Source organism: Amblyomma americanum, chromosome 6 (genome assembly GCF_052857255.1).
Source record: "Amblyomma americanum isolate KBUSLIRL-KWMA chromosome 6, ASM5285725v1, whole genome shotgun sequence".
Lineage (NCBI taxonomy): Eukaryota > Metazoa > Arthropoda > Arachnida > Ixodida > Ixodidae > Amblyomma > Amblyomma americanum.
The window spans coordinates 174,492,477-174,508,254 of record NC_135502.1 but is presented as its reverse complement, the minus strand read 5'-3'; the positions used below and the strand labels follow the sequence as shown (position 1 = coordinate 174,508,254).

The window sequence follows — 15,778 nt, the reverse complement described above, 5'->3', positions numbered from 1 at the left end:
CTCTCAGGTACATAGAGAGCAGCCATAAGTGTTGAGTGCTAGGTCGTACAATGTTTACAGAGAGGCGCAAAGTCCCTCGATGCAAAAAGTAGCCAAAGCCTCTGGTGGTGTATTTTTGTTTTACTTGCTTTACAGTGCTTTTGTCTAAGGCAAACAAGTTGGTTTTGTTAATGTAATATAAAACACAAAAACTTGACAAAATTATCTCTAGTTATTAACACAATTTGCAGTATATTTACTCTTTATTCAATCATCAAGCTCCTACTAAGTGATGTCATATCCGCTGCTAAAAACTGCCACTGTATGTTGACACCGTCAGCGCCACGAATTTGCTTTTGCGAGCTAATTAAAATATTAAAAACTGCAGTATAGGCGGTACGACCGATGCTAATAGCATCACTATAACTCACTCTATGCAACCAACAGGCAAAACAATGCACTGAAAATGTGTTTTGGGGCCCCTTTAAAGGGGTCTACTGTACATTACCTCATTGTTTAGCGAATGCCTGGTCAGTGTATAGTGCAGTAAACTAACCACTGGGTTGGGTATAACACCAACACAAACCAAATGAAATATTTTGCATCACAGAATAGGGCACATACATGAAAAGCTTGAATTCATGTGTTTTTTTAGAAACAAGTGAACTGAGTTTGTGCATGATTCAACCTAGCAAAATTGAGCTGCGTTTGTATGCCCTCAAAGCAGTTTGGTGCACATCTCAATCATTAGCGTTTATTTTGGAGGCTAAATGTTGGCAGTCTCTACCTTGGAAGCTTTGCAATATGTGACAGACTTATTGCCACTATCTAGCTGCTAAATATCATTAAGTTGACACAATGCCACGATTCAATTTTTCCTGCAGAGATGCATGCTTTGGCAGTAGCACTATCACCATGGCGTCCATGATGTCGTACTTCCACTTAGTGGCCTAAAGCAGCTGGAAAGGAGGGATACCGTTTGTGTCAAACCTCAGTTGTTTGCAAAAAGTCTAGGCCATTTTGCAGGGCTGTTATGTGTGCCTCGAGGTCAGAGTTGACATTGTGTGAGTGCTTGTGCCTTTACTAGATGTGCAAGGACTGTTGTGCGAGATCTTTTGTGAAATCTTCATCTTGCATTGCCAAAATAAATAGATGCCATTTTGCTGTAAGTGTCTGTTGTAAAGAACTGACTGTGATTCACGGGTGCATTATGGGATCTCACATTATCATTGCCTTTGGGAAGGACAAACCTGGTAATTGACAGAGTGGCAGACAGGTTTCAGTTGCACCACAGGCTGTCAGGGTATCATATTCATGGTAATTTTTTTATCCTTAAGGGCCCCTGATGAGGCATTGCATAAAGTTTGGGGGAGGGCAATGGATGGTAAGATGTCGTGTCATCGCACTTTATGAGGTGCTGTGAGTGCTGCGCATTGCCAACATTGCTGTCTTGGACTGTGTTGCAGCCAAGGAATATGGACTCTTCCTGACGGATGACGACCCCAAGAAGTCTGGCTGCTGGTTGGAGAATGGCAAGGCACTTGGCTACTACCTGCTCAAGTCAGGGGTCAGTCACAGTTCAGTAGTGGTGGATGCAAGTCTGCTTAATGGGCACGCGTGGCAGCTTCATCAGTTTCCTAAACCTGGGTCCGTATTCTGGAAGCGTATACTAAGTGCACATGTCTCAATGGCCGCATTTCTTTCCTCCAAAAAGCCACGGCTGCCATCTTAGATTGCATTAGATGTGTAGAAACTCCCAGCACCTTTAAATCATGCACAGCCTTCTGTTTCTGAACACTTTAGTATAATCGTGTGATTTATGATGTCCACCTCAGCCATACAGCTTTTGATGCTGTATTGGCGAGAGCAGTTTCTGCCCAGATGACTGCCACAGGAAACAAAACTGGTCAGCTGCCGCACAGCTGTCTCCTTTGTGTAACCTTTTGTGTAGACGCAAAAGGAATATAATTTTTTGTCTACGCATTGGCTGAAGGTTGAGCATGTTTTAGGTTACATTCCCACGTTTATGTTTTCTGCGCCTGATACGCATGCGTTTTTTGGTTATCGGGGTGGGCTATTTTTCTGTCAAACATCAGTTGTTAGTACAGCACTGTCCTTTCTACTACAGTAGATACTCGATAATTCAAATTTCAAGAGAACAGAGTTTTTTGTTTGAATTATCGGTAAGTTTGAATTATCAGAAGTGCACCTTAATATGATCTAAGATTGAATACCATTTGCTGTATTGATATCTATGTACACAAATAGTATTTTGGCTCTGTTTCACTATGCAGATGTAGCTAAATGCTTTAGCTTAATTATCAGTAAGTTTGAATTATCAGAAGTGCACCTTAATATGATCTAAGACTGAATACCATTTGCTGTATCGATATTTATGTATACAAATAGTATATTGGATCTGTTTCACTATGCAAATGTGGCTAAATGCTTTAGCTTAATGTCAAATGTGGGTGAAAGGCAGTGATAAGTTGGTTTACTCAAGTGTGGTCAAAAGCTTGGTTGAAAGAAGGGATCAATAATGCGCTGGTTTTACATTAGAGTAAAAACCTCAAGGGACGAAAAAAAGGTTCGAATTATGCAAAGGTCGAAAAGTCGAATGGCTACAAAAATTTACTTAAAATATTTTTTAATTCATCTCCAAAAAGTCCCTGAATGCCCTTTCTCATGATCTAGACCCATCGCTAGCGTTATAGTTGGTGACGTAGAACTGTGGAACCGTATCAGTTAATAGTAGTGACATCATAGCACAGTAACGTGACTTACTATGAACGGCGACACGCGACATAGGAGAGGCGCTGCTTCGGCGACCCAGCGGTCAGTGTGCTAATCGGCATATATACCGTTGCTGATGCACCAGCTGGCACCATATATCGGTGGCCGAGCAAAACCTTCATTTCAATGAGACGATGAATATAGTTGATCTTGTTTATACCTTCTCCGTACAATTACGAATAAGCGAAACGAGCGACTACATCTCATATGTTCACCCTTCGGCCCATCTGCAGTACGAATAGGCCTAGCGAGTCCGCTGTATTCGTTTGTGCGATGTCGGCGATCGTGGAGAGCGAGTTCACGAGTTTTAGTGAATACAAATGATCATCGAGCGTAGTTTTAACAACAGTGACCTGAAAATCTAGTATTGCTTACACCTTAGGACACAAATACCTCGACCGGGAAGCGCCGCTTCTAGCCATTGTGACCCAGTCTGTCGACAAATGCTGCAGGCGTCTGCGGCGGCAGCTAGCAGTCGTCAGCGTCACTTGAGGGCAACAAATAAGCCATTTTATTTATTGCAAATGGGCGCCGAACATACCTCTAGATAAATCAGTTTAAATTCAAGTACTGCACTCATCGGACAAAAAAGCGGTTACAACGAGTCAGAAACGCCGGTCCTATGCGGTGTCAACATCCTGGCTATGAAGCGTTCCCCAGGCTGGCACTGGCATTTTTCAGTGATTCTTGAAAAGTTATCGCACTGCACAAACAAGTAAACGCGCAAGTGGCGCAAAAGAGAAGAGCTTGTTTAACCCATATAAGTAGAACGCAGCTTGCAATACATGCTGAACTAACGCGCATTTGCTCCCTCTATACAGATGCAGATATAAGTAAACAAAATTAGCACCGAGGTGCAGTCGTCGTCGTGGGCGCATTCCTGGGGGGGTTACGTACCCGTGTGGTAAATGCTGAATCCTGTACAATTGTCTGGAAGCATTCATTTAGCGAATACATGGACTAATTGCTCAACAAGCAGCAGATATCATAATCAGCAGCCACGGGACCCCGAGCAGCCTTGCAAGCGCGGCTGCGCGGGCGGAGCAAAGTGAAGACAGCGACGAGTATTGGTCGGTAGGAAAAGTGAGGCATTGTGTCGCTGTAATGTGACCAGCGTCAGCTACAGGCCACCGACACAGACGTCCGCCAAGCATCGGCGTCGGCATGGCAATACAACGAATAAACAGCGCTGGCATACGTGGTATACTGACTGAGATCGACTGAGGCGAGCCGCTTGGTTTCAGGACTCGGTGTCGTTCCTCGCTCGCTTGGCTTTTCTCAGCATATCGCAGCACCGGCCAAGTTTGCCGGCACATGACTTTGAAAGGTGCTGCTATGCACAAACAAGTGTACGAGAGCAGACGACGCAGCAATACATGCGTCACAACTTTTGGGGCCCATGTGACCAGGGTTGCTTCTCTTCCATGATAGTGACGTGCAGCACACCCTGGCACTCAGAAACTGAAACTGAAATCGCTCAGTATAAAGAATGCAATATTAAATTATTTACCACACATATATGAATTGCATAGCATGTATCACGGGTCCTGGGACAATACACAACGCTTGAAACAAAGAACACACCAACCAAAAATTTGGTGTCTCCACCCCTTTAATTGATAAAAGAATAGGCAATGGTTGCCTGCTTTTAAGTGAAAAACTGTGCGGCAGTGCTGGTTTTTCGCCATTCCGTCATTTTGTAGTGCATGCCCACTGTCGGGAATATCAAAGCAGAACTGGTCGAAAACAGTAAAGCTTTCCATGGCCTCCTTCACAGGTGTGACGTAGTAGTAGTGGGGTCTCCTCACACGTGGCGGTGTCCATGTAAGGAGGCTCCACGCACAATGAGCAGCTTGTAATGAGCGCTCAATATCGACACACAGGACCAAGGGGACGGATGCAAGGGGGATGCACATTTGTGTCGGAACGTTGAGATTCCTTCAAAAAAAAAAAAAAAAATGGAGGGCACCTAAGCTTCGCCTTTAAGAGCAGAACGCGATAGTGTTATTGGATCGTCGCTGCTTAACAGCAGCCGCTTGCAGCAGCCGTGGTCAGCATCCACATGGGGGTTCTGTGCGTTGATGGAGCAGCGATGAGCAGCTGCTCCATCAACGCATAGAACCCCCCATGTGGATGCTGACAGTGGCTGCAGCGATGAGCAGCTGCCTAAGGCCAGCCAGCACGAAGAGCGATGCGACGTAGTTACAGCTCACGCAGCGCCGCAAACGTGACTCATCCAACCTTGGTCGTCACTCTCGCGCGCGCCGGGTGAGCATCGGAGCAAGACAAAAAAGTTTGAATTAACCGAATTTAACAGAAGTCACAGTATGAACTAAACGGGTTTAAAATGCATTGAAAATGTAGCCAGCCAACCTAAATTTTGAAATTTGTTTGAATTAACCGAAAGTACCTATTATCAGTTTGAATTATCTCATCTACTGTTTCTTTTATTTCCATTTTCTTTGCTTGTTGCATTATGCTTGATATGTTAGAATTTTCATCACCAGAATCAATTTGCAATACGAACTAATAATTTTTCTTTTTGAGATATAAAGCTTCATGCACCCTGGCTGTATTGAGCACTGGTGCGATGCGCGCGCAGTCTGTGGCTAAGTAGAAACTACGTTTGACCGCACAAATTAGTTTGCTCCATTTGGTTGGCTCCCAATTTCGGATGACCATATTTTCAAAAAAGGTCGGCAATATATGGCTAGGTGTTTGAGGTATTCAGCAATTCTGTTGATCTAACCTAGATGGTGCTAGGCACGCGCCTTATCATGTCAACTGACACACACATTTTTATATATACCCATCATGAACTGGGAATAAAAGAGAGTTGATCGAAGTATGTGGTGGGTGCTTGACTTCGCCGTTCTCCGGCTGTTCCGGCGTAGTGGGGCAGGGCATGGTGGAGGATACAACAGTTGGCGACGAGTGGTGAGGTGACCAAACGCTGAAGCAATGAGCCTGTACCAACAGCCCGAGTTCCTGCTGACGCCCGGGAAGCCCGCCATTTCTTGGACGCAGTGGCACTGCCTTTTCAAGAGTTATCTCCTGTCATCGGGGAGCAACGCCCACCCACCGGCGCGCTGTAAAGCTTTGCTGCTGCACTGTTTGGGTGCGGAAGGCCAAAGCTTGTATTACGCATTGCTGGAGGAGAAACCGTCAACGCTGCCTGCATAAGAAAAGGAAGGAAGCAGTACGAGCGACGAGTACGATGCAGCGGTGGCTACGTTGGATGCCTACTTCACTTCTAAAATGAACGTCGTCGTGGAGCGGCATCAGTTTGGACAGCGCACCCAACTGCCTGGGGAGACTGCAACAGTGTTTGCCATGGCGTTGCTTGTATTACGCATTGCTGGAGGAGAAACCGTCAACGCTGCCTGCATAAGAAAAGGAAGGAAGCAGTACGAGCGACGAGTACGATGCAGCGGTGGCTACGTTGGATGCCTACTTCACTTCTAAAATGAACGTCGTCGTGGAGCGGCATCAGTTCGGACAGCGCACCCAACTGCCTGGGGAGACTGCAACAGTGTTTGCCATGGCATTGCACGAGCTGGCATTGAATTGTGACTTCGGTAAGCAGGCTGACGATTTATTCGGGACTAACTTGTAGCGAAAACATGCAACCCTGTTCTTTGGGAATGCCTACTTCTACAAGGCACTTCGCTGACTCTTGAACGCGCACTGGCTATTGCGAAATACTCACTTGAGCTGCAGTCATTGGCTGCGAGCATTCAAAAGGTGGAAAAACATCGGATGCCATGACACACAGAATCGTGGTTACCGCCTCCCCAGCAGCACAAGTCCAGTTTTCGCTGTGGGTCTTCACGGCATCTTGCAGATTCCAAGACATGTAAGGCGCGGCGTAGAACATAAACAAGGACATTTGCAGCATGTCTGTAGGAGCAGCATGCCAAACGAGCGGGCCCTCACTGTCCGAGAAGTCGACACTTGCAGTCTCAACGTGCTGCTTCTCAACCGGCAGAACAAAGGAGGGATACACAGAGACATCCTCGTACAAGATGTACCTATTCGTTTCCTCGTAGACACGGGCTCTGCTGTCTCCATTCTGTCGATCGCCACGTATTGAAAGTTGAAATACTTTCCTATGCAGCAAACATCGGCGTCACTTCACGATTTCTCTCACCACAGAATAACCACCGAGGGTGTTTCACGTGAACCGAACAAAACGATTGTCGTTGACAAATTTCCGCTGCCGCACACGGAAGAACTATTGCACAAACTCCATGGCACAAGGTATTTTTCAAAGTTTGATTTAGCAGCTGCATATCACCGAGTCCTGCTGAGCCCTGAAAGCAGAGAATTGACTACCTTCGTAACTGTTGTCCACTTGTTGGCGTGCCGGAGCCACCACAAGCAGTAATAAGTCCGACTCCGGAGAGCAAGATACGAACACGTTTTACTGGAACGCCATGTTGTTTTTTTTCTCCCCCTGTGCCCCTACATCAGTTGCCAGACGAGTTTTCTACGTCGGCCAACACTCCCCCACACTTGGTTTGAGAATCACACCACTGACACTCACATCACAAGTTCAGTCGGTTTGGCGGTCGCTGGATACGAGTGGGCTGTCCAGGTTGACCTTCGGCTGCAGGGGTTGATGCTGAACTTGACTGTTGTTCATGTAGGTCCCACCATTCACTCTGCTCAGTAGGGCTACCGTTATCACAACGACGAACCTGGTCGAAATGTCGGGTAACGGGTCCTCCGGCTGTGTTGAGCTTGAGCATCCTGTTTCCCAAGACATGTTGAACCGTACCCTTCATCCAACGCTGGCCAAGACCGAAGTTGCGGAACAAGACAATCTGGCCACGGACCCATTTCCCTTTTGTTAGCGTGTGCCTTTCAACGTTCGGCTCTTGTGGTTTCTGCAGAAGCAGGTCCAGGCGTCCTTTGGGTCGATAGCTCAGGAGCATTTCAGCTGGGGATTTGTCCCTACTTCCGGATGGTGTGCGTCTGTGATCATGCAGCCACCGGTTTAAGCGAGCTGAGAGTGTTCCACGTGCGAGTCTCTTGAGACCGTCTTTGACTGCCCTCACCGCTCTTTCTGCAAGCCCATTAGATTGAGGGTGGAAGGGCGCTGTACGGATGTGCCGTATGGCATTCTTCGTGAGGAATTCTTAGAATTCGGCACTGACATGCTCCTTATGATCTCAATGGTTGCTGTAGTCGTACTATTTGTTGCGACTGCTTCGATCCAGCCTGAATAGCTGTCCACAACAACCAACTGCACCCCGAATACAACCAAGAACGGCGGCAGGCACGGGCCCAGGCCCTCATCGAGAAACACGCCCAAGACCCGCACGCCTGGTACGTGGACGCAGCGGAATACAAACGAGAAGGCTTCGCGGCAGTGGTCGTTGCGGCGGCTACCGGCACCACGACAACGGCAGCGAGCGTGCGGTGCACGGACGCCACAGACGCCGAGGAGGTTGCCATCGCTCTGGCGATCTCCGAGGCCGAGTGTCACACCGTGTTTAGTGACTCGAGGAACGCCGTGCGCAACTTTGCCAAGGGGCGAGTGAGCGCGCCGGCGGCCGCCATCATCGGCAAGCTCCAGCCCCAAGACCGCCGCAGCACCATCCGTATCAAGTGGTTCCCGGCGCACGCGGGCGAGTGTGCATCCTCGCCAAACCACAACGAGACGGCCCATTCGGCGGCGCGAGCGCTTACCCTCCGCGCCCTCGAGAGTGACCGTTCCGTGTGGTGGTTCGAAACCAAGGACCGCGTAACCAGTTATGGCGAAGTTACCATGTGTTACCGCCTAGCTCGACGGACAATGCCGCCTCCCCACCCGGCACTCAGTCGGGAGGAGGCCGTCATCCTAAGACAGATACAGACCGGGTCACTCCTCGCCCCGGCAGTGCTACACGTACTTCACCCAGAACTCTATCCGAGCGATGTGTGCAATGTTTGTGCAGCTGGTCCGGCGGACCAATGGCACATCATGTGGGACTGTGCCAGGTTCCCGACCGAGGCTACCTCCAGGATATACCCGCCCGAACTTCAAAGTGCAGTGCGTTTGCAGACAAGGACATTCAACTATGGGCCGTCCAGCAGGCCCGGGGTGCGCTCGAAAAGCACAAGCCTCACGACCCACCACAAACGGGCCGAACGGGGGTAGTGCAGAGGAGGGCATAACCCCGGGTCGACGCTTGGCCAACGTCACGACGCGTCAAACCGTCGGTTGCCGGCATTTTCAATAAAGTTTTTCCTACCTACCATCTTGTTTTCAATTGGACCAGCATAGTCTATGTTAACACGTGTCCACGGCTGGGTTGTTGCGGGCCATGCCGCTGCCTTCTCGGAGGGTGGCATTGATGCCGTCTGTTGGCAGATAGGGCAATTCCGCAGGAGCTGTTCTATGTCTTGATCAATTCCTGGCCACCGCACAAATTTCCTTGCCAAAGCTTTTGTGGTACTGAGTCCGGAATGTGCTTCAAGCAGTTCCAACAGGAATGCTCTTCTAGCTGCCTTAGGGATCACTAGTCGGTCTCCCATGAAGATGAGTTGTCCATCTGCAGTGAGTAAATTCCTACGTCTCCAGAATGGCAGTACTTGGTCATGGTTAGACTGTGGGAGTTTCTTAGGCCATCCTCCCGGTATGTATTCATGAAGGCATTGCATGAGTTGGTCCTTCCCAGCAACGTCTTCGAGTTGCTTCCTTGAGACCGGTGCCGTGTCCAAGATGCTGGCTACTAGTGCACTGTCTTGTTGGTCAGGGTCTTGCATCTGCAGTTCAGTCTCACTGGCTGGCACAGGTAGTCGACTCAGTGCGTCTGCATTTTGGTTGCGGGATCCGGGCTTATACTTTATGGTGTATTTGTAGGCACCAAGGGTAATTGCCCACCTTTGAATGCGTGATGCTGCAGCAGTAGGAATTGGTCTATTTTCCTTGAAGAGTCCAACCAGTGGTTCGTGATCAGTCTTCAACGTGAACTCCCTACACAACGAGTAGTCACGGAACTTTACCACTGCAAACACCAGAGCCAGGGCTTCCCTTTCCAACTGAGAATAGTTCTTCTCTGTCTTTGTGAGGGTGCGGGACCTGAACGCTATTGGTCTTTCAATGCCATCGATCACAGGAGATAGCACTGCACCAATTCCCTCTGGTGAGGCATCACATTCTAGCACTAGTTCCTTCGTGGGGTCAAAGTGCACGAGCATATTAGAGTTAATCAGAGAAATCTTTACAGCTTCAAATGCTCTCTTCTCTTCAGATGCCCACTTCCATTTGCTCTCTTTCTGTAGCAACCGGTACAGAGGTGCAAGGAGACTTGACATGTTGGGCAGAAAACTGCGGTAATAGGTGATCAGGCCCAGGAAGGATCTGAGTTCTTGGACATTTCTGGGCGCTGGTGCTCTCACGATAGTGTCCAGTTTCTTTTCCGCTGGATGCAAGCCGTGTCGGTCAATTTTGTGTCCCAGGTAGGTCACTTCCTGTGCTCCGAACACACACTTGTCTTTCCGCAACCGGATACCATTTTCTCGAAAGATTTCCAGTACCTTGTTCACAGTCTTCCCATAGCTATTCTTATCCTCTGCAATCAGAACATTATCTAAAAAGACTTGCATGCCCGGCACATTTTTCAGAAGTTCTTCCATCTTCCTTTGGAATATGGCAGGGGCTGATGCAATGCCATATGGTAGCCTATTGTAAGCAAATAGACCTTTGTGAGTGTTCAGTACAGCAACTTGCTTTGCTTGATCGTCCAGTGGTATGTGGCAGTAGGCTTCACGTAGGTCCAATTTTGAAAACCAATAGCCACCCTTGAGAGAGGCGAAAATGTCTCCCATTTTTGGGAGTGGGTACTGGTCGACATCACACTCTGGGTGGACAGTGACCTTGAAATCCCCACAAATTCTCAAGGTTTCATCTGCTTTTACCACTGGAACGATTGGCGTTGCCCAGCAGCTGTGGCTGACTGGAGACAAGATCCCTTGCTGACACATTCTGTCCAGTTCCATTCCTACTTTTTCGCGCAATGCATAAGGTAGTGAACGGGCTTTCAGGAATCTTGGAGTTGCATCTTTTTTCATGGCAATGCTGGCAGGAGGTTCCTTCATCAGTCCTGTGCCCAGGTCGAAGAGGTTTTTGAACTTTTCTTTCAGTTGTTCTGTGACACTTGAGATTTCACAGTCTGGAGTCGGGATTGTGCCTACCTCTTGGTCGGGCAGCAGATTAAGTTTTTGGATCACACCTCTACCACACAGTGAAGGTCCTGGGCATTGCACCACATACAGTTCAGCAGTTGCATTGCAGTTCTGGTGCTGCGCTGTCATATGAAGCACCCCGCTGATAGGTAGCTTCCCCAAGTAACAATGGAGCTCTTTGCGGGCTTCAGGGCTGGCCACTGCTTGGCATGGCAATGGTATATTTCTTCAGGAATTATGCAGACTGGCGAACCCGTATCCACCTGCATGTCGAGATTCACTGGTCCCCACTTCACCGTCTTGTAGACCGGCTCGACCGCAGTACCTTCGCTGGTAACCGTGTAAATATCAAGGACTGGAGTGCAGCTACTGTCGCCAGCTTCGGCACTTACCGCGTTGGCCTGAAATTTCGTCGGCCTTTTCGCTTTTACCCCACCGAAACACCTTGTAGCTAAGTGCCTTTGCTTGTGGCACTTATAGCAAGTCGACGTCTTATGCGGACAGTTGGGAGCATCGTGTGAGCAGTCGCCACAACGAATGCACGGGCGCGGCGTCTTTGCCTTGGTGTGTCGGTATTGCGGATTCGTTTTCTTCTTAAACGCTGTGGCGTTGACTTCGTTCGCCGATCCCGCGGTGCTCGCGTGGGGTAGGCGCTCAACATTTTGTATCGCCAATTCCGCCTTCCATGATTCCATGATTCTTCCATGATCCGCAGGCAGCGATGAAGTCCATCTGGAGCAGAGTAGCACAAAGGCAACAAGCGAGTTAGACGTACACTGGTTGTCGACGAGCTGCGAAGCATTTTTTATTAACAACAGGCCTATTCTCTATACTCAAGTTCGTTCACCATTGTTGAGCAATCTCGTCAAGACACCTACAAACTTAATGATGACCACACATGGAATCGGAATCGGCTGGTATCCGGCGCCCGTCCAGTTACACCACCTGCAGTTGTGAAAAGTTGTTTGCCTGAAGCAGTAATGCCACTTGGTGAACCACAGCAGGAAAACTACGACCCACCTCAGCAGCCATCTGTTCGAACACCAGTTGGAGGGGGCGTCCCAGAACTGAGGCGTTTGACAAGGCAAAGAAGACCACCATTGTGGTTTAAAAACTATCAAAGGCATTGAGTGTTTATTTTTTCAGTTGTTTGTTACTGACTCTTTTTTGGGGGGGGGGGGGGGGGGGGGATAATGTGGTATTCAGCAGTTCTGTTTATCTAACCTAGATGGCTCTAGGCAAGTGCCTTATCATGTTAGCTGACACATGCATTTGTATATATACCCATCATGAACTGGGAATGAAAGAGAGTTGTTCGAACTATGTGATGGGTGCTTGACTTCGCGGCTCTCCTGCTGCTCCGGCGTAGTCGGGCAGGGCATGGCGGAGGATACAACACTGTTCAAGACCAGTTATAATTCAGAGTCTCAAGTCTAATTCAAGAGACGAGCTTTAATTTACCATTGGCTTCAGTCTTTTTTTAGTTTAAGTGTAATATAATTAAGGTAGTGTCCATTATTACACATTGCAGACTGTGTAACACTCCGTGTTCTTGACAAAAAGTAGCACTCTTAGCCATCGCATAACAAGTTTTATTGCATTGTGTCTGCTGTGATGAGCCCGTTAATGTGAACGATCATGGCAGAAAAATGCAGGCAGACGAACACAGCACGCAAACATGAACTTCCACTACACTTCAATTTTTGTGCAAGCATGAATTGCCCACTAGTCAGAACTCTTACGGCACTGAGCCCGTTAATGTTGGTGCATTTAAGTAAGAATTGGAGCAGCAATTTTGGCACCAATTTTTTTCTACTTTTTTTTTCTGCAATGTACAGTTGGCCACTTTTTTAAAAGTATCATGTGAGCGTTGACTGCATGGCGCTGCTCTGTGGGAAGACGTAGAGGAGAAGCATGAAAGGGCAACGGCATGCCCACAATCAGCCTTTTTCACGACGCGACTGCGCATGCGCCCATCCCCTGGTGGCGGTGTCGCGAAACATATTGGAAGGGTCGCGCGCTCCACTCGAGACCGGCCGTTGAAGTGTAAACAATCCGGCTTCCTACGCAGGGTGCGTTGCTGCAGCCGTCGGGCGTTCAGCGCAACGCATTTCGCGATACCTACGAAATGTGTTGCATACGGCTGCAATGCCCAATATGTAAAGGGAAGCAAACTCGGATTTTTTTCGCTTTCCGAGCGCTTCCCGGGACAGCTTCGACGCAAAGTGGGGATAAAAGCAGTTCGCTGGCTCGACGATCGTGACCGCCCTTGGGCACCGTCAAGCACGTCAAGACTGTGCAGGAATCACTTTGTGACAGGTACGGACGAGGTACTGCGGTTAAATGCGTGTGCAGTCTATCACAAAAGGTTTTATTCATGGCCAGGAAGGCCTCGAATGTCACCGCGGCATTTAGACTTCGTTCCGACGCTTTTTGCTTTCTCAAGCAAAAAGGCCGAATGGGCAAGTGCTGTGAGCCGCTTTCAACGCGCGATGGAGCGGGCAACGAAAAAGTAGCTACGAGAGCATTCACGCATGGTGCTAAAATTTTGTCATAATCTCCTACGGAAATTTCCTTAATTGTTTATGCCACTACACCCTGGCCAATCCCCCAGTGTGGGTATGTGCCATGTATTAAGAGGCAGAAGAAGAAGAAGGTGCGTTATGCGTGTGTTCGAATCATATCCATAATGAAGACCTCTGCGTGGTATCGCCGGAATGCATCAATGTGCGCCTCTCGCGCTCGTCTTTATGGACGCGCATGCTTGTTTAACCTATGCAGCGGTATGCTGTGGGAAAATACAGTGAAATGCTAGCAGAGCTGCTTTGTTGCGAGTACGCTTGTGCTTTTATAGCTCGTGTAGCTATTCTGCAGCGCTTGAACACAACGATTGCTTGTGAAAACTGTTGTCCCCAGTCGTATTCTGTACTACGGCGTGCACGATGTAGTATCCACCTTTCATAAATGGCAGGCATATACAGCGGAAAACGCCAACCTCACTGATCGGGGATATTTCATTGAACATTATGTTCCGAATGTAGCCTTCATCTCTGAAGCGGCGGCCCTTGCTCAGCTGGTGTTCGCATCGCATGCCGGATGATCGGAGATACTGAAGAATTTGCTCTTCGGTAGGCACTGCCCTCGGACTTTGCACCCAGCCATCTGTCAATCCTAGAAGTCCTCCAGGTACCAGGTGCTGCCCAGGACACGCCATCGTCGACAGATTCCAACAAAACGTGCTCCGGAGCGGCACTCAGTCCGGCCGGGCTGGGCGCGCAGTACCCTACCAGTGAGCTTCCATCGTTGTACGCGAGGTGGCAGCACAGGAAAATGAAAAAGGCGGATTCCTGCCGCTGGAGTGAGCGCCCCCAGCTATGCTGTTCTGATTAGTGCGAAGCTGCCCCAGCCCATCATCAGTTGTTATGCATCAGAATCTCAAGAAGCTGCTACCAATTGTTTTATAGCGTGGGTGATATCTGAAAGGGGCACACGTTTGCACTAAATAGCCTAGCCTGCCCAAGAAACCAGTTGCAGTCGTTACCTGAGAAAAACTAATTGTAGAGGGCCAGTAAGGAGATGCAATAATTTATCTAAAACAAACGCTCATGAGATGCTACACAAACGCAGCCAGGGCCTAGCGTCATATTTGTAATGCTATGCGTTAGCACAAATCCAGGGCTGCAAACACGCAGCAGACAGAACACGAAACAAACGCTTTCAGAGTCGTTCATGAAACTTGCTTTGCACGAAATAGAACAGCCACTTATGCAATGCTCGCTTCAGCAGCATGATCTGTGTGCATGCTCATTCACACTCCCAGTTTCCACTCTGTTTTGACTTGGCATAGGGAGAGCTCACTTTTCAAAATGCCCTGGAAGCTTTGCCCTGAATCTGAACCAGGTGTGCACCTTTGGCGACACAGGACACCCTGGAGTACCACAAGAAGCTGCGGCCCCTGCGCGTGCGCATGCTGGATGGCTCTGTGAAGACTGTGCTTGTGGACGACAGCCAGCCTATTGCCAACCTCATGGTGGTCATCTGCACCAAGATTGGTGAGATGCTGTGCTCTTTGTGTTTCTTGTGTGTAGTCCTTCACACGCCTGTCAGGAGCACTCGAAACGAGCACTGAACCGTGTGTTGAAATAATTTACGAGTTTCCTGGTGCTCGGAACGTCCTACCATTTGTGTTCTTTCCTATGGGCCACAGTTTATTTCTCATGCTCCGAGAAGCTACGTGAAGTTGGTTAGACAGCAACAAATGTTGTTCATGTACCCCTTTGGTACTTTGTGGACTGAAATGATAGTTGGGCTTCATTGTGCAGCCTGCTGGAATTATTTGAGAACAACAGTAGTACAGGAGTCTGCCCCGAATAAGTGAGCCTAAATTATGTAAAAACGATGTCACTTCCAGTAAGTACAATTACAGGTGCTATTTTTGTTTTAGGTGACCTAAGCATCAGCGCACTAGTTCTATCATTAGTGCACGGGAAGCCGCAACCTCAGATGTAGTGGTCCAGTTCAGTGATTCCAAAATGGTGTCCTTTCAGGCCCCAGCAGCGCAAAGTGTGTTGGGCCAGGTCCAGGCTGTGTGGCAGAGGGGGTAGGGGAAAGCGGAAGCCTTTAACATGCTCTGACAGCTCACTTGACACACGGTCATCGTCGTAATGGCTACATCGGCAGTCTCAAACAGACACACACACAACTATTTTGCTACAACAGTTGTGCCTTGCTAATATGGACGCTTTGGTTTACGAGCTAAGATGTCCATTAAGCGAGTCATTAAAAAAAAATCCGGGAGAAAAACACTTCATAATTAAGGTCTACTTCTGTG

The 15,778-nt window shown here is 48.5% G+C and overlaps 1 protein-coding gene across 6 annotated transcripts in view; it reads left to right on the top strand.

The window, feature by feature from the left end:
• rhea (Talin_middle and talin-RS domain-containing protein rhea) overlaps window positions 1–15,778 on the top strand; it is a 411,461-nt gene that overhangs the window by 103,705 nt on the left and 291,978 nt on the right. For all 6 annotated transcript variants that reach the window (XR_013306466.1, XR_013306465.1, XR_013306467.1 and 3 more), the window contains 2 exons: window positions 1,446–1,546; window positions 14,870–14,999. Coding sequence is in view for 3 of the 6 variants with exons in the window: in XM_077628096.1 (XP_077484222.1) it covers window positions 1,446–1,546; window positions 14,870–14,999 (231 nt within the window). In the remaining 3 variants the exon portion in view is untranslated. The remainder of the gene's footprint in view (window positions 1–1,445; window positions 1,547–14,869; window positions 15,000–15,778) is intronic.